The sequence below is a fragment of the Rhagoletis pomonella genome, unplaced genomic scaffold (genome assembly GCF_013731165.1).
Source record: "Rhagoletis pomonella isolate Grant_MI unplaced genomic scaffold, Rhpom_1.0 Rhpom_scaffold_00003, whole genome shotgun sequence".
Lineage (NCBI taxonomy): Eukaryota > Metazoa > Arthropoda > Insecta > Diptera > Tephritidae > Rhagoletis > Rhagoletis pomonella.
The window spans coordinates 2,882,231-2,902,213 of NW_023458557.1; the positions used below are offsets into that span (position 1 = coordinate 2,882,231).

A 19,983-nucleotide genomic window follows, 5' to 3' on the forward strand; every position below is an offset into this window, starting at 1 on the left:
AAAATAATTGTAATGCGAAATGTAATGTACAAAATTGATATCGGTTTCTAATTTTCATCGGTAACAAAAACTTGTAATGCCAAATTGACTGCAATTATTGATAGTTAATCAAGTCAAATTAATTTGTTTGTATGAAATTGATATCAGATTTTTAAGTTTTCTTGTTTTTATTGGTTACAAAATTCGTCAAAATGCCACTTTGTACAGAATGCGAGATTTCATTTTCCTGCATCACGTCTCTTTTTCATCATCTCACATTGCAACACAATTCAAGACAAAACGATACTTTCAGATGTAAAGAGAGCAATTGTTATAGAACTTTTATGAGTATGACAAAGTTTCGTAAACATTTAGTAACCTTTCACGTAATTCCTATAAAATCCACACAGATTAATCGTAATTTGTCGCAACAAAAGTACATTGCCACCGAAAAATTAGAATCTTTATCTACAAAATTGGACTCACAGGATGAAACCAACACTGAACAGCCATATAATGCAAAAGATAATAATAATGACAACGGTAATGAGGGTCTTCACACAGTTTTTTTTAAATATACCGCAAAACTGTATGCTGACCACCGTTTACCTCGCATTTTTGTGCAAGAGACTATTGAATCCACTAAGCAGTTATTCGAAGAGATATTGTGCATATTGAAGAAAGATATTGAAAATGAAATGAAAAGTTCTAATATCAAACATGACTTGAAAAGAAAAATCCTTTCGAAATTTGACAACACAACACTTCCATTTACTAATTTTGCTACGGAACATTTAAGATTCAAAGCTTTTCGGGAATCGGGTTTTTTCATTAAAGCAAAAGAATACATTGTTGGCGATCGAGTAGACGATAAGTTAAATAATGGCATAATACAGAAAAAAATTGTCGAAGTCACAGCTCAATGTATTCCGATGCGAGAAACTTTGGGGAAATTTCTGAGCATACCCGGAGTTTTTAAATCTGTACACAATAATTATTGCAATCTTATGAGTAATGACAAGATAATCACAAACTTTGTTCAAGGAAAATTGTGGCGTAATAAAGTTAAATCTTTTAGTCCACATAAAATAGTTTTGCCTTTATTCCTCTATTTCGATGACTTCGAAATAAACAATCCTCTCGGAAGTCATTCAGGGATTCAGAAATTGGGTGGATTGTATTTTTCTATACCCTGTTTGCCCCCTGAAATGAATTCTTTGATCGAAAATGTTTTTGTTGCTGGTCTATGCCATTCCCAAGACAGAGTTGTTTTCAAAAATCATCGAATATTTCACATTTTCATAGATGAATTAAATTATCTGGAGTCTAAAGGCATTGAAATAGAAACAGAAAAAGGAATCCAACGCGTCTTTTTTGTGCTTGGACTTATACTGGGAGATAATTTGGGACTTAACGCAGTTTTAGGATTTTCGGAGAGTTTCAATGCTAATTTTTATTGCAGATTGTGCTCATTATCAAAAAGTGAGATTCAATTTGAGTCAAGAGAGAAAAAAATGCGGCTTGAATCGTACGAAAGAGATGTAATGCTAAATGATGCTAAGAAAACAGGTATAAAAGAGAGATCTGTGTGGGATGGCGTACAGTCTTTCCAGTCAGTCGAAAATTATGCTGTTTGCTTTCTGCATGATGGGTTTGAAGGTGTTTTGAAGTATGTGATGGCTCAAATACTGCATTATTATTGTTCAGAACTGAAACCCACATCTCAGCGATTAAGCATTGACGTTGTAAATGGCAGATTAAAATCATTTGATTATCTTCATAGCAATATTAGTAATAAACCACCAATTATCAGCGAAAAAGAATTGAGGAGCAAACATTTGTCGATGTCGGGTGCTGAAATGCAAAACTTTGTGTACATATTTGCAATGATAGTTGGGGATTTAGTTCCACATGATAATGTCTGGCAATTATATTTACAACTTCGAAAAATCACAGAGTTATGCTTAGCCAAAAAATTTCAGAAGGAATGTGGTAGTCTAATGCGCGTTATGGTTGAAGAATTTATTCTTATGCTTAAAGAAATATTTCCGAGAGAAAATGTGAAACCTAAACTGCATAATTGGACTCATTACGGCACTATAATGGAAGAAGCTGGCCCAATCATTGACCTTAGCACAAGCAAATTTGAATCCAAACATAAGCTAAAAAAGAAAGAAGCCAGTGCTACCACTTCTCGTGTTAATATAACGTACACACTTTGTTTGAAAGAGACTTTAGGCCTTTGTTATCGGTTTTTGAACAAACGAGGTTTAGAACCGAATAATGATTTCGGTTCGATAATTGAACATTTTGTATGTATTTCGCATTATATTATATATCCTTTATTAAAAGAATCGGTTCCTCCATCATTTGTCGGACGTCCTTGTCTCCAAGTTTGTTGGGCACAAGTAAATGGCCAAATATACCGGAAAAAATCGTGCGTGGTTATCGATGTAACAAAAGTACTTATTCTGTAGAGCCTGTATTTGGATTTGCAGAAGCTATATTGATGAACGCCCAGAATGAGTGCCTTCTCGTTTGTAAAATTGCAAATATGGTCAAATTCAATGATATGTACCATGCATACGAATTAGAAATGACTGAAATGTTTAAGTGTATACTCGTTGAAAATTTAATCGACCCGCACATAGTTATAACTGTGAAAATGGGGGATGGAAAATTGTACGGAACTGTAAGGAGTGCACTGTGATTGTATTTTAAGAATGTACTAGATTAGATAGCAAGTCATTAGACATTAAGAAATATGTAACAGCAAACATTTAAAACATTTAAATAATAATTGTAACACAATTAAAAATACAATGAAATGATAATTTGAAATAAAGTATTTTTTATACAAATGTTTTTTATATCTGTTTTCTCTGAATTAAATGGTGTATTCATATGAGTTACTAAAACGGTATGAATAATTCACGAATAAAGAGTATGGGTACTGCATCTACACTAAATTAACGTTTTATCAATATATTACATGGATACTATATTCACATTAAATGTGTGTTTTACGAATATGGAGTATTGATACCACATCTATAAGAAATTTATGCTCTATTAATGTGTGTATTGCTATATTGACAAATATTACATGGATATTATATTCACACTAAATGTGTGCTTTACGAATATGGAGTATTGATACCACATCAATGAGAAATTTATGCTCTATTAATGTGAGTATTGCTATATTGACAAATATTAGCTATTAATCCCATATGGATATCACATCCATAATTATTGATGGACAGGATTATCAATTTTTTATGGGCGCAGCATCCATATTTATGGATGTGGTATCTATAGATTTCTCTCCGTGTACATATACTTTTTTACCTTTTACTCGCCTTACCATTAATACTTGTTGCTCAAAATACCAAAATTGAGTATTAATTTTGTAAAATTTTATTAATAGGTTGCGAAAGAAAAAAATTTTATTTTTTCCAAAAACTCGAAAATTCATATCTTTAAAAAACAAAAAACACCTCTGTGAAAATTTTAGAATCTTTAAGGAACATGCAGAGGTGCCATGCAAAAACAAATTAGCTCAGAAAAATGTTAGTTTTTGATTAATAAATTTTAAAAATTTAGATATTTAGCAATTTTTTTATTTTTTTCTATTTATTTTTTTGTACATATGCATAATTTTATAGCACCTAGTATCCTTTCTAAAACGAGTCCAAGATGTTTTTTGTAGCTATAATAGCTTTTGAGATATTCAAAAAATTAACTTGAAAAACTGTTGTTTTTATTACAATTGTCGAAAATGTAAAACCAAACTTACGTCAATAAATGCTCAACCTCAACAAAAATATATAGCTCTTCATTTTAGCTACTATTAGTTGAGGGATTCACAGCGGTGTCGTAAGTGTCGTATTGTTGTGTGTCGTAAATTTTAAAAGCTTAAATAACCTGAAACCACAACCAACTACATTTTAACACTGCGAAAATTCATAATATGAATTTGATGGTACTTTGCGAACTCCCAAAATATACTTTTAGGAGTTTAAAGTTAACGCAATACCACAATACGACAGTTACGACACCGTTGTGAATACCCCAAGTGTTATTGAGCTCTTTTCAGTTCTTTTTTTTTACCGTTTTAGCTCCAAACGAAATTTTTCCCTGGCAACACTGATTCCATTGGAATACATACTTCCACAAACATACATAGTGAAACCCGCTTAAGTTCCCCCCCGCTTAAGTGCCTAACCCGCTTAAGTAACCAACATTTTTGGACACCATGAATTTTTTAATTTATTCTGAAGAAAATCCCTCTCGTAAGTACCTCCCCGCTTATGTACCTCAATTTTTCATGCCCCATTTACAATTTTACATATGATTTTCCCCTTTTAAGTGCTCTTTTAAAATTCCTTAAAATATTTACGTATTTTGAAATTCAGTAGCAGCGCCACACACCTTCGGTAAAAAAATTCTAAAAAATCAACGGTAATTTTTAGCCACTTGAAACTTGCACATTATTGCACTAAAATTGAATGGGCTATAAAACTGTATACTCAAAAAACACTTCTGAGGAAAAAGTTTGAAATTATGATGATTTTTTTTAAGTGCTCTACAAAATCTTAAGCTTAGGTTTATATGGTATTTGTTAGGGAATGAACTGCATTTTAATTGATTGAAAAATCTTAAAAATTAATAAATAAACATAAGTGGCAAACGATATTATTTTGAATTTGGTACAAAATGATATGTCCAACTTAGACCTTGTGAACAATTTACTTCTTGTAAAAATGACATACCATTGCACTAAATATTTTTTTTTAATAAAGTTTTTCTTTACATGTTTATGTGTTTACATAATGCTACGATTTTGGTTTTAAACTATGTATACTTCATTAAATGCTGTTATTCAAGTATTTATGTAAGTTAACAAGAAGATGTAACTACATCAGTAATTATGTCCGCTTAAGTACCCGCATCGAGGTATTTAAGCGGGTGCTTTTAAGTACCCAACCCGCCTAAGTACCTCAAAAAGCTGACATTTTTCGTAAGGTACTTAAGCGGGTTTTACTGTAGTAGAACACGGTGCAGCGAACAAAGGTGGCGCCGTCAGTGGTACCGCTACTTTGGTTTTGCCGATTTTGACAGTTGTGGTAACTTGTAAATAAACCTTTGTTTACAAATCAGCGACAAAGAGAATTTTAATTCTAAGTGAAAAATCAGTTTAAATGGCGCTAATTCTCAATTTCTGAGTGATTTTTGAGTTGAAGACTGCGTAAAAACTAATAAAATACAAGTGCCGTGTGTTAAATTTCGACAGGCGTTAAGATGCGAGATGCGTAGATGGTGCAAGCGTAGCGCTGTGACGAATCGCTGCATTTTGTGTACATAGGGCACGGTAAAGCCGTTCTCGAAATGTATCCTTATTATTATATTGACAGCATTTCATCACAATGACTTCGCTTCTGCTCCAAGCATCCTCCTTTAGCAAGTTAACTAATCAATCCCACTGAGATGCTGCCGCATTTTACTGTATCAGCCTTAATTGCAAAGCAATGGAGTGCACTAAAACGTTTGCTGCAGCAGCTTCGATTGCAAATCAATCGAGTGCACTAAAACGTTCACTATTCTCTAATAGATTATGTGAAAATGCAATATTTTCGCATTAAGCTAAATTAGAACACGTTTTTCGCTGTAAAGTTAACTGTTTTGGCAGTTTCAACTCGTTTTTCTTTTCGCTTTATCCTTTGTTTACTTGTGGTACACAAATGTCAACGGCCAGGACGGCGCAATCTTGTATTCTATCATTCTTGGTAGTAGATACCAGAGACCGGCAAACGAAGATGATTTTGTGACTATATGCCTGCTCACATTAAAAACGGGCAATGAACGAACACCAGCGCATAGCGTACAGTGCTTGCAAATACAGCCACCACAAGTGAACGATACCAGAGAACTTATAGCGTTTTCTTTTCTCAAAAAATGTTCTGCACTTTTATATGGGAACTCTTGCTTTGCTTTGCCCTGAAACCTGAGAAAATGTTGCATTCTTTATATGAGAATGAAACAGAAAATGTACTACTCCATCACAATTTATTTATAGAACTTAATAAAGCTGAATTATTCACTTGGCCTGTAAGTCTTTAACAATTTTAAAGCAAAACACTTACTTCTGATAGGGAAAATAATTGAATTTTTACAAGATTAAACTAAAAATCAACCATGCAACTCTCGCCCTCACGTTTATTTGAGGGCAGAAAAGGCAGCACTTTCACCGGATCAGAGCGCAACCTGCTGAGAAAAGAACATGACGCCTTGTGAAAGGGCTGAGAAAAGAACTTGAAAATGTGACAGCGCTAACACAAGGCAGAATAAGTGCAGCCTTTTTTCGAGAAAAGAAAACGCTATTAGAAATATATAATTAACTAACATGTATATGAACCCTGTAGTGAAAAGCTGAACCAGTATGCACAAATTCCAGTTCATGAACTATTATTTAAGGATAAAAGTCATACCAGTTCGTTATGGACTATACTATTATTAGTTCATTAACTAGTATGTGCTAAAGCGACGGCCTACCATTTCGGCGATTTCGAACAACTTATGCGATCAGCGACATCTGTCTTAGAATAGGCACAACCAAAACTAAAATGCGGTTAATTGCTTTCATCGTAAATGTTGGCTGTGGCGTCGAGTGAGGACTACCGATTCTGGTTCTGAGATCTAAGGTTCGAGTGGGCGTGGAGGTTGTTAAAGTAAAGTAAGTGAATTAATTTAAATAATTATTTCAATTTAAATATAAAATAAAAGTTGTACATAAATTAAATTTGAGTTGGAAAAACCTAAATACTCAAATACCATAAAAAATGAAAAGAAATAATTTTTCTTTTTAAAACAATAAATAATAAAAATTACACAAGACATAAATGAAAAAAAATAATAATAAAAAAAAATTAAAAAATTCGCTCACTGAGATTCGAACTCGGATCTCTTGATTTGGCGTGCAAAAGCTTTACTCTGTCGACCATTGCCACTGTTGCAGCGCCGCGAGCAAAATGCTACTAGTATTTCTACTGGTTGCGTGCTGATGCAGGAGCGGACAATTGGCATCTCCTATGACATCGCCATGTTAAAAATACCAGTCGCTAACATTGAAAACGGATACAACGTGAACTAGTTGGGCTGAAATGCAAACCGGTAGCATTCTGGTTCACAACTGGTAGCTTTCCCTGCAGGGAATAATTAGATAGATAGAGAAGGTGCAAATTTTTGGAACGTAAAATTGTTTGGCTGAAAAATAAATCCATGGAATATCACCACACCGCGATTAACATTTCAACAAGATAACAGAGAAAAATGTAAATTTCGGTTATGATAATTAGTCTGTTCCTTTGAACTTCGGACTAAAACCTGTGGAACTGTCAAACTACAATTTTACGCTCTCAAATGAGAGTAAAAGGAGAACAGATGCAGAAGTGCATAGGAACGCAAAAAGCACTATTTCATGTCATTGGTACTACACCGATTTGGCTGAAATATCACTAAATAATTATTAAAATTTATACATATTCAAATATTTCGTTGTTTACTTCCATTTTTTAACAAATATAAGCTTCTTTGCTTTCACTGCTTTCTGTTTTTGTTTGCACATGTAAATCAGCTGATCGTTTGACACTTTTCATGAACTTACTGGAAAAAAATCTCCGGACTAAATCCTGTAACTTCTGACTAGGAACAGTTGCTCATTTACTCTCTCAAATGTGTTCCCACTTACAGGTTTTGTGTCAATAGGAACGACTTCCTGTAAGTTCTGACTAAATCCTGTAAACCGGACTGCTATTGGAACAGACTAAATGTTATATTTGTTGCAAGTGTCTGGCTATGTGTTGCTAGGTTGCAGGTGAATGCAGAAACATATTCATGCATATTTTTTTTATAAAATTAAATAAATTAATATGGTTAAATTATATTAAATATACTTTTATATTAGTTGAAATTGCTGATTTGCATATCTGCATGACCATTTGTTAAATATAATTTATTCAGTAGTTAATATTGCTAAAAACTTAAAAAGCATCTGTTCATGCTCGCTTCTTGTACGAGTATTATATTATGTAAATAGTAAAAATGCATGTTAGTTAAAAAAATTGGTAAAAAATGCATGTTATTGATAGTTTTGATTTATTACAAAAAAAAAGAAAATTGTTTATATTATTTAGTTATGTATTGTTCGAAGATACATATGTATGTATGTATGTGCATGTGCTAATAAATACATATCTACATTTGTGAAAATTATCAGAGGAATTATGTACACATGCAATTGGCAAACTATTTGGTGATTTGCCGTCGGTATTTCAAAGGGGCTTTTGGTCGAAAAATCGGCTTTTTCTTTTTCATCGGTTCTTATGGTAGCTTCTATGCTTCGTATTTTAAATGCAATACACCGCAGTTTTCTAGCTGCCTTAGTTTTTTTCACAAAGTCACTTTAAACATGGACACATTGACAAAAAAATGTACAAATGCAATGCACTTGTGAACTTCAAAGTGGTTTTCTTGAAAAGTTATTTTTGAGTTTAATGAACATTTATTTTGTGCAAATGTGTTGCATGATCATTTTCCACTGCACTCGTATTATATGTAATTAATGGGGCATATTCATAGTCAAAATAAAGTCAACTCTAAAGTTAGTTACAGATTTTTGACTTAATTTTCAATAGAAAATCTGTAAAAAGCTGCAACTAAGTTTAGAGTCGACTTTATTTCTCACGCATGCGCATACGGATGTATGTGTGTACTTACATATGCACTACATATGTAAAAATGCACATACTCCAAAATCATTTATGCATTGATAACGTTCCCCTCTATGTACATTTGTGTACATACATACATAAACAACATCGAAAATCATTTATTGATAACGTTCTTACACATGCACATACTATTACATACATATAATAACTTTTACAAATACTTGCAAATTACCGCAGGATTAAAACGCAGGTGTACAATCCAAAATAGCTTCTTTGCTATATTTAATCCAATTATATTATTTAGTATATAATAAACGATTGGCTGAATACTTAGCGATAGAGATTAAGGTTTGCGATGCGTGTTTCTCGGAAATCAGGAACAAAAAGGGGAGATCTAAAGCGGAAGCTATTCATACATCAAAATATTTATGCCAAAACAAATGTCAAACAAGTACAATATGTTGCCACTTAGTATTAAGAAAGCATATCCGCAACACTCCCTCTTGCTTTCTTTAATTACTAATTAATTACAATTCGCAATACCTAAATCATTTACAAACCTAAAAAACTTGTCTTTTGTGAGTGCTTTTGTCAAAACATCCGCTGTCTGATTTTTGGATTCCACAAACTTCACATCAATAACGCCTTGGTTTAGCATATCGCAGGTGTAAAAGTATTGCACGTCTATATGTTTTGTTCGCTTCGAGGCCTCAGGCTTCTTGACGAGAGAAATAGCTTGTTGATTGTCGCACCACAATGGAGTAGGGCCAACTTGATGTACGCCCATGTCCAGTGAAAGTTTTCGTAACCATTTGACAGTTTTAGTTGCCGAACACATGGCTATGAATTCTGCTTCAGTCGTTGAAGTCGCAGTCACGGACTGTTTGCGTGAGCTCCAACACACGGCACCACCATTCAATATACCAACCCAGCCAGTTGTACTTCGGCGAGTATCTATATCACCAGCCCAATCAGAATCGCAGTACATTGTAAGCTGCGTAGAAAAAGAATTAAGTGGAAATGATAAACCATGATTAGTTGAACCCTTAAGATATTTGAAAATTCGTTTAACTGCTTGCCAATGAACAGTCGTAGGCTTTTCGACGTATCGGCTTAAAACACCAACAACGTACGCAATGTCGGGACGTGTGCATACCATCAAATACATTACAGATCCGATTGCTTCTCTATAGGGAAATTCCACTTTCTTATTGGAGTCAACTGCAGAGGACGATAACTTCATTCCAGTCTGCAGGCGTTGGTGAAGGTGAACAATTGATATGGTTAAATCGCTCTAAAATTTTCTTCGTATACACACTTTGAAATATATTTAAAACATTTTTCTTCTCATCCTTTTTTAATTGTAATCCAACAAAATATTCCGCTTCATTATATGTGATTTCAAACTCATTTTTCAAAGAATGCAATAAATTATTTATAACTTCGCAATCCTTTCCACATATTAAACCATCGTCAGCGTATAGAGCTAAAAATACTACAGTGTCAGATGAATTGTAGGTAAAAACACAAGCATCAGCTGTTGTCTGCATGAAACCGAATTGCAACAAGAAATTTACTATTCTCTTGTTCCACTGACGAGACGCCTGTTTTAATCCATACAGACCTTTCTGCAGATGGCAAACATAATCATCCTTTTCGAAACCGTATGGTTGTTCCATATAAATGGTTTCTTCTAGATATCCATGCAAGAAGGCAGTTTTAACATCGAATTGGATCATATTCATATTTTCGGCAGCTGCTATCGACAAAATAAAGCGAATCGAGTCGTACCTTGCGACCGGTGAATAAATTTCGTCATAATCTATACCTCTCTTCTGAGAGCAACCACGAACCACTAACCGCGCTTTATATTTGTCAATTTTCCCATTGCATTTGTATTTTATTTTAAATACCCACTGATTTGTTATAACATGCATGTTAGGTTCACGTGGTATTAATTTCCAAGTTTTGTTTTTATTTAGTGAATCGATTTCGTCTCTAATGGCGTTCAACCAGTTTGGGCGATCATTTGATGCTAATGCTTCTTCTAAGCTTTTTGGGTCGACTTCAGCCACGCAAAGATCACCACGTATTATTTCTTCGCTATTATATTGTTGTAATTTACTTGTTTGTCTTGTGTTGTATGGACTGCGGGTCATTGGCGCGCTCGTGCTTTTTACCTGAACATTATTTTCTTCTTCGTTGTGATTTTCTTCTTGATTTTGATTCTCACCTTTTTTGTTTGTCACAACTTCAATTACTTCATTTACTTGCTGCTTATGTTTCTCATCGAAGATCACGTCTCTCCGAATCAACAAACGTTTACACGATGGTTCGTACACACGGTAGGCCTTACTATCGTCATTGTAACCTACCATAATGCATTTAATGGAGTTTTTCTCCCATTTGGAACGTTGGTCTTTGGGTACATGAACATATGTTTCACTTCCAAAAATTTTAAGATGCGCGAGAGTTGGTTTTCTGTTGAACCACTTTTCGTACAGTGTGTGACCTCCAATAACTTCTGATGATGTTCTGTTCTTTAGATAAACTGCCGTGTTCGTAGCTTCTGCCCAAAGGTGAAGCGGTAGTTGACGGTCATGTAGCATAGCTTTAGCACTTTCAATCACGGTTCGGTTCTGTCTCTCAATAAAACCATTTTGCTCCGGTGCTCGCGGTGTAGTAACTTCATGTTTTATTTTGTGGTTCGACAAATATTTTCTAACATCGTCGTTGCAAAATTCTAGCCCACCATCCGAACGCAATCGCTTTACAACATGGCCATCTGATTGTACCTCCGCGAAAAACTTCTTTAAGTTTTGTAAAACTTCTGTTTTATGTTTGAGAAAATATACAAATGAATATCTAGAGAAATCGTATTTTAGAAGCATGAAATAATTTGCACCACCAAGTGACGGAGTACTCATCTTTCCGCATAAATCTACGTGGAACGTTTCACCAGCCACACTTGCGCGCTTTGCTCCTGATTTTGGGAACGTCTAGCGATGCTGTTTTCCATAGACACAGCCCTCACAAAAAGGAATTTCGATCGGAAAACTGTCTACTTTAATGTCATTTACCATCTTATTTTTAATCATTTGTTTTAGAGTTTTAAAGTTAACATGGCCTAAACCTCGATGCCAAAGTTCAAGAGTTTCTGTCGATGCCACATTAAGCGAATGTTCTGCGGGTCGAATGTTCATTTTATACAGCCTATTGTCCCGAACACCTTCAGCGATTATTTTAGAATCTTTCATGAATAGAACGCGCTTCGTCCCTTCCTCAAACACTGCTCGCATGCCTTTTTCTGTGGCTCTTGAGACAGACAAAAAATTTCTGTCAAGATCTGGAGCTAGCAAGACGTCTTTAATTGTGATCGTCGTTCCTTGTTTATTGTTTATTTGCACATCTATATCGCCTATTCCCATGACATTTAATTTTCTTCCATCTCCTACTTTAACGTGACATTCGAAGAAAATTCGCAAAATTTGTAAACAGCTCCGTCTGGAATGACATATGGTCTGTTGCTCCCGAATCCGCATAGAATAAGTTCCTATACTTGCTTTGAGATGGTTGTGCGCATAACATAAATACATGTGACTTATCATCCCCGCTCTCTTTGCGAATCATCAAATTGTGTCGATCTTGTTTTGGTTTGGAACCCTGTTCTCTTTGACGCTTGTAGAACTCCTTGGCCCAATGTCCACGCTTACCACAATAGTTGCAATTGCTCATTTTCTTCTCGTTGTGTTTTGAGTTCCTTTTGTTTTGTTTGGCAGCTCCAAAGAAAGCAGTAGCTCTTTGAGTATCACTATTAACATTAGCAGAGCGTAAATTGAGCAATGACTCTTCGTTGACTAAATGATCAGTTAATCTCTCGATCGTTTGGTTACTCCGCGGGACAGCATACCATGCCGTTCTTACGTGATCATATTTTGAGGGCAAACTACTCAAAATTTTAGCAATTATCATTGGCACCTTTTGCTCCATATCCATATCTTTTAACCTTTGTGACAGCGAGGTGACTCTAGCAATAAAATTTACTACAGATTCTTCCTGTTCCATTTTGCAGTTGATGACCTTTTCTAGGAGTATTTGCGCTGACTGTTCGCTCTTCTCTGAATGGACTATTTGGAGTCTTGCCCACATTTCTGCTGCGGTCTTGCAGTCTGTAAAGTATTTTAGTTGCTCTAATTCAAGCCCTCTCATAATAAAGGCTTGTGCTTCTGCGTCTTTAGCATCCCAAGCTTGAAAATTTGTAGCTGGTCTTACAATCGTTCCTAAAATATATGGCTTCAGCTTATTTTCTGTCATATAAATTTCCATCTGTCGTCGCCACAGTTGGAAATCTTGCCCATTAAATCTATGAAGTTGGTATACTCTTGACTCTGCCATTGTTTGTTGCTGAGTATTTACTAACTCCTCTTCAAACCCGGTCAATGTATCACTGGTGATTGCAGAATCCCACTCGACAGTTCGATCTCCAGACGAGATGCTCATTTAGCTCCCAGGATATGTAAAACTTCAAGTACTTGGGCTATGAGCTGGGCCCATAACCTTTTACAAATACTTGCAAATTACCGCAGGATTAAAACGCAGGTGTACAATCCAAAATAGCTTCTTTGCTATATTTAATTCAATTATATTATTTAGTATATAATAAATGATTGGCTGAATACTTAGCGATAGAGATTAAGGTTTGCGATGCGTGTTTCTCGGAAATCAGGAACAAAAAGGGGAGATCTAAAGCGGAAGCTATTCATACATCAAAATATTTATGCCAAAACAAATGTCAAACAAGTACAATATGTTGCCACTTAGTATTAAGAAAGTATATCCGCAACAATAACTTTCCTCTTATTTGGGGTTGACAAACTTTAACTTCCGAGTCGTCTTCATTTCGTCTACGAATATGCCCCAATAGTTTTGCAGTCAAATGAAAATGCATTTCCCACGCATATGTATGTAAATACATACTCCATTAATTGATAACATAAATACATACATACATGCATATATACATAAGTATGTACATACATACGTACATATGTGCATATTTCAGCCAAATACTACGCACATGCATACATATGGGCATTTCCTGGGTTACGGACGCGACATTCGCACGAGTTTAACTTAGCTTAAAATATGAAGAAACTGAAATATCGTATTATAACTGTTACAAACCACTGGGAGGGTGCTATATTCAACTAAAATTTTTCGATGTATAAACAGTTAAGTACAAAGATACAAGCAAATAAAACCGGGTACGGACGCGACAAAAAATGGAAGTTTTTTCTAACACATGAAATGTACTTTGCTTTTGTTATTTTTTTGGCCTTTATAACAATTATATTCAACAATTTATATTGAGCTCGAGGCCGTTTTAAATGAAAATTTTTATTGTGGAAAAGCAACAATAATTTGAAAAAAATGGTAGAAGTGATAGCTATTTCGGAAATCACCACATTTCCTCATCAGACTTCTTTCAGTAGGATCCGAACCGACGATCCCACTGACTCAGCCAGTTGCCTATGCACCGTGCTAAGTACGCCTTGTGAATTATCGTTTGCTTTTTTCCACTATTTTAATTTTTGTTATACCACCGCACTCAAGCGCAGCTATTCCGCTGCAATTCACTTGATCACGTGGTTGTTGGTTTTTTGCTAATAATTATATTTTTAGAATGTTTAACTTTTTAGGTGTGCTCGTCCTTAAGTTATTTGTTTTTGTTATATTTTTGGCCTTTATTTGGCTCAATATAAATTGTTGAATATACATGAAATGAACCAAATTTAGCGATGTTCGGAGAAAATATTATTTTCTTTGAATGGGGAAACGAAGGTGAAAGAATGCCTTTGGTTCGTAGAGTTATGGATTACGAGAAATATTTCTCACTTTTTTAATGAGGTATAGCATGAGCACGGACGCGACATTACGGACGCGACAGATTTTTCCCTATGAATAAATACTGTAATGATAGGTTTTTTTTTATTTAACAATTTTATATATATTTAATATAACAAAATTTTAAGTATAACGTTAAGTGAATTTTAATTAAAATATAGATTATAGGTTTAAAAATAGGTTACAAGCTTTTAGTGTGTTTAATTTTAATTTTTTTCTTCAACGAATAAGCTGTTCGAGCAACTTTACTAAAATGTGTGTCGATGTGGGAAAACGTGTGTGTGTGTGAAAATGCATACTTTTAATACCTACAATATTTGGAACATTTTGCCATAGCTTAGACTAGGGATGCACAGCAGAGGTGCACGCAGTCGACGGCGCAGGCAAACTGCGAGCACGCGAGTGTGCTAGGCGAGGTGAAGTGAGCTGTACGGAGATGGCATCGTATACATATCAACCACTACACACTTCTTTTCAAGTAAAAATGCGTGTATGTATGTGTACTTTTGCGACAACTGAGCCAGTGTGGCATCAGGCCGCCAGAAAAATCCAATTTTTCCAAAACAAAAGCGCCAAGTTTTTATTATCACGTTTAATAATTTTTTTGATTCAGTAAAAAGTGTATATACATATCCATTTCCTCACGTTTTTATTTATAAATTAATTTCAACACATTGACAAATACATAGTTTAGAAAGAGCCTGCCTGAAACTAAACAAAAAAGCAAATAAGCAAATGGATGTATAGAATTGACAACAACCACGCTGTCGAGTTTAAATAGCGGCAAATCAGCTGCACTTGATAGTAGTTGGTTGAATAAGGAAAATGAATTAGCAACAAGAGTTTACGGGATGTACATAGCTCAGTTGTTAACGCTTCTGACTTTGAACATCGAATACGCAGGTTCGATCCCTGCTGAAGTCTGGGAAAAAAGAAGTCTGATGAGGAGATGTGGTGATCTCCGAAATAGTGCTATAACTTCTACCGCTTAGACTTTGTTGATTTTTCAGTTTTTCCTAATAAACAATCGTGGTACAAAGCTCAATAAAAATATTAAAAATAAAATGTTAACAAGCCACAATAACATTGACAAATACATAGTTTAGGAAGAGCCTGCCTGAAACTATACAAAAAAGCAAATAAGCAAATGGATGTATAGAATTGACAACAACAACCACGCTGTCGGATTTAAATAGCGGCAAATCAGGTGCAGTTGATAGTAGTTGGTTGAATAAGGAAAATGAATTAGCAACAAGAGTTTAGGGGATGTACATAGCTCAGTGGTTAACGCTTCTGACTTTGAACATCGAATACGCAGGTTCGATCCCTGCTGAAGTCTAGAAAAAAAGAAGTCTGATGAGGAGATGCTATAACTTCTACCGCTTAGACTTTGTTGCTCTTTCAATTTTTCCTAATAAACAATCGTGGTACAAAGCTCAATAAAAATATTAAAAATAAATTGTTAACAAGCCACAATAACATTGACAAATCCAACGCAAAACATATTTAATTTACCTATTCCTCACATTTTATTCAGTAAATGAATTCCATCTTAATGTAGAATATTAGTGTATAGTGTATACATACTAGAGGTATACGCCGCCGAGCCACGCCGCCGCCGCCCGCCATTTTTTGTCGTTTCTCACGCGCCGCCGCCGAGTTACGAAAATATCGGTGCGGCGGCGGCGTTCGGCGCCTAAGGAATTTTGTAAAAAGGTTTCGTGTTGTATGTACATTGAAATACATTGTTTGAAGGAACTAAATACTACTCACATAAAAACACTATTTTACGAAATGAAAATTACATTTTTAAAAGGAGTTTGTTTGCCTAATTTGTGCCACTAAACATTTCAAAAAAAAGCGTAACTCACAAAAAACATATGTAGGTAACACGTTTTTCGATCGAAGGCTTTTATTGCAGTTAAATTAGGGTCGAATACTGGTAATCTGACGAATTTTTCCGCAGTAGAAAATTTTTTGCAATACTACAACAATACTACTTTTTTATATACTACAACAACACGAAAGTTATAACACATCAAAAATTTTAACGCCAATATCTCAGAAAGCAGTTTTAACAGAAGCGCCCTTATTGCTTCTTACTCCTCAATTATTGGAGATAAAACAAAGACTAGTTGAATTTCCTGTGTTTTTTTTTTAATATTTTAAACAGAATTTTAATAAAAAGCAAACACTTTTTTGCAAATTTTTACATTCGTAAGTTACTTTATTCTGGGGTCCCACAGACGTTAACACGAACTAGGTGGCTGTGTGAAAATTACGTTAGTATTCCTAAGTGGTGGCCAAACCCCAGGAAGGTTTTGCTCCCGCGCATCGCAATATTTTCTATTTTTTAAGTCCCCATTTTTGGTAAAAATTACTATTATTTTGCATTGCATTCTGTTCTCCTTAGAAAAATTTGGCGCTTAATATATTAGTGTAAATTTTAACCATTTATAAGCCATTTTTTAAGCAGTGGGTCAAAAAGGCCCGTTCTGGTGGGAGTTGATGGGTTAAACTTTTGGAGAAAAGTAGGCCAACCTTATTTTCAATATATAACCCGCAAAAAATCGTAAGAGCTCCGTAATTTAACATAACGGTTGGTAAGCTTATTGCAAAAATTTATTAATAGCGACATAAATTACCCCAATAACTTAACCTTTAATTTTTTTCATTTTTTAAATTGAAATAGTACATACGGATTTGTAGAGTACATAGAGATGTATGTACACACATAAATTAGGGTTCCCATCGAAAATCGTTTTCTTGTACGTTAGTAATACATATTTTCAAATTGTAGAAATTAACGATGGTCAAAATTTAAAAAATTGTTTGAAATCCAAGCAAAAATAGTTATTCAAAAACTCATGAATCTAGAAAATCGTATTTTCTGACCTAAATCGACACGTCGCGACCTCCAAATGGCCCTTAAAAAACCTATAAAAATATGCAATAATATTTCTCATAAAAACGAATAAAATTAGGGGGTAGGGTCTAGAAATTTTCCAAAAAAGCATTTTCGATGGGAAACTAATGTATATACTATATAGACTTTCTTCTGTTCGCCCATCCATCAGCAGAAGTCACTTAACATTTGAATTCAAGTAGGAAGTAACGTAGTTTAAATTTAAAACTTATTCAATGAATGAATTAACTAGAATTATAATCTGATGACATGATAAGATTGGAAGCCTCATGGCTCTTTGGTATCTACCTTATGGGCAGTAGCGCCGGCGTTTCCAGACGCGCCGGCATCGCCGTAGCCGCCGCCGCCGATTCTTTTTGAGGTTGACCACGCCGCCGCCGCAAAGACTGTCGGCGTAAACCTCTAATACATACATACATATGTACCTATGCATTCGGTGTGCTTAAATTAAAAAAAACATCACTAAATACCGAACCAAGCATTGAATTCCAATTATTTTGGCTTTTTGGTTTCCCAAAAGCACTAAATTTAGCGCAAAATGCACGACCTTGGCAACAGTGAGCTGAGCACATCAATGCTCAAACAGTGATGCCAGACCGCTATGTATATTTTTCTTTTAAAGCAAAAGTTCTAATTGGCGAGGGGATTGATTTTTGGTTCTTACATAGAACACTGATAAGATTCACAGACTTATCTTAGGACTTAATTAAAATAATCAACATTATTTGTAGACGAATATATTTGTGTTCGTATGAAATAGTAGCTTATGTCGGGAGGCTGGCTTTAGTAAAATGTACCATTTCCTATATTCTTTAAACCACAAGGAATTTTTTTATGAGACTTTATACGAATATTGACTTGCTAGCATCGCAACTGCCTCTTTTACGTTTATTTTCCAAGAGTTCTTCATCGACTCGGCGCCAGTGAGTCTTTCGCAATCGTATGCTGCGAATGGTTCATTATACTAAAGCCAGTCTTCCGACATAAACTACTATTCTATACGAACACAGATATGTATACTTCCTAGGCTTGTAAAATGCCCAATACCCAAATACCTCGCATGAGTTATTATCGGTAAAAAATTAGGTACGCTCAAATCAGGCATCGCTGCAGCAAGTACTTTTTCACGCCAGTGAAACAGTGTTGGTATTTTAAGTACAATTGTATTTTTTTCAGTACAATTAATTTTAAAAAGTACTAAAGTACAATTTGCCGATTTAAGTACAATTTCAACATCAAAAATACTTTTTGTACCAAACGCTCAAATCTCTTCTAGCACTTTGATTCTTAATCCGTTTACATTTAAGTAAATGGATATACCTATATTTCATATTTGCTACAAAACGAAATTATGAATTGTAATTTTGAATGTAAACGTGGTTGTAAACAGTAATATTAGTGATGTGCGTTATGGTGATTGCGATTTCTTATCACCGGCGGGTAAAATATCCCTCATCGCTATTTATTTTGAAAAAAATCTCTGGAAATGCAATTTACCTAAGGGCGATCCTGCAGAAATAGAAGAAATTGAGCAATTCGGCGGTTGAAAGTAAAAAAATGTATGTAAATTCCATGCGTTGAAACTATAAATTTCCCTTGAGGATTTCCATTTTATCGATAGTGATCTCATTTTATGTTCATTAATATGAACTGACCTATATAGTGTATTAATGTTTTATCATCATTGTCTTCATCTTTGACAAAATTACACGGTCACCCGGTATTTATTTTATTTTTTTAAATAATTTTAATTATTTTTTTTTATAAAATTGTAGCTCCTTGTCAAACAAAAACCTTGCAAATAAATCGAAACTTGAAAGAAAGAAAAAAATCAACAAAGTTTCATCAAATTTTCGCAGTTTTTGTTCAGAATTTGTAGATATATTTTGGGTTAACATTTTAGTAGCCCATTCATTCTAGTATAATAAGGTTCAAGTTTGAAGTGTCTAGAAAATACCATTGATTTTTTGAATTTTTCTGTTTGCGGTGTTGCGCACTTTCTTCCATATAACGAACGTTCACACTTTATGTTATATGGATGAATGCGCGTGTAGCGTTGTTGTTTTTTATTCCAATATTTTAAATTAAGCTTTATTTTATAGTTTTTGTTAGACAATGATAAATGATGTACACAAATTTCAGTATGGAAGAAAAAGTGCAACACCTTCAACGAAAAAGCTCTCAAAAATCTACGCGATTTGAATGTACTATCTCGATCATTTAAAAATCTCGGACTCGCCCAACACTAAACATGATTATTTAAATCTACAGTATTTATTAAATGATATTTAATATTTGCTTTAGAGATGAAATTTCGACAATTTTGTTTAAACAAAAATGTTAAGCGCATATGCGGAATGTGGAAGCGAGATTCTTCTGCTTGCGTTTTTATGTTTATATTATTTATCAGAGTAAGCACATACGATTAAATGTAAAAAAAAA

General features: G+C 34.4%; 2 protein-coding genes across 2 annotated transcripts in view; both read left to right on the forward strand.

The window, feature by feature from the left end:
* The window catches only part of LOC118734991, a gene marked incomplete in the record, with an annotated part of 783,173 nt that overhangs the window by 86,373 nt on the left and 676,817 nt on the right, over positions 1-19,983 (forward strand).
* LOC118734989 lies at positions 56-2,801 on the forward strand. The gene has a single exon (XM_036464581.1). The coding sequence runs from the start codon at positions 192-194 to the stop codon at positions 2,454-2,456; it is 2,265 nt and encodes a 754-aa protein (XP_036320474.1). The 5' UTR covers positions 56-191; the 3' UTR covers positions 2,457-2,801.

Excerpts from the sequence above, each read along its gene's own strand:
- LOC118734989 (XM_036464581.1), top strand. The coding sequence starts at position 192 with ATGCCACTTTGTACAGAATGCGAGATTTCATTTTCCTGCATCACGTCT.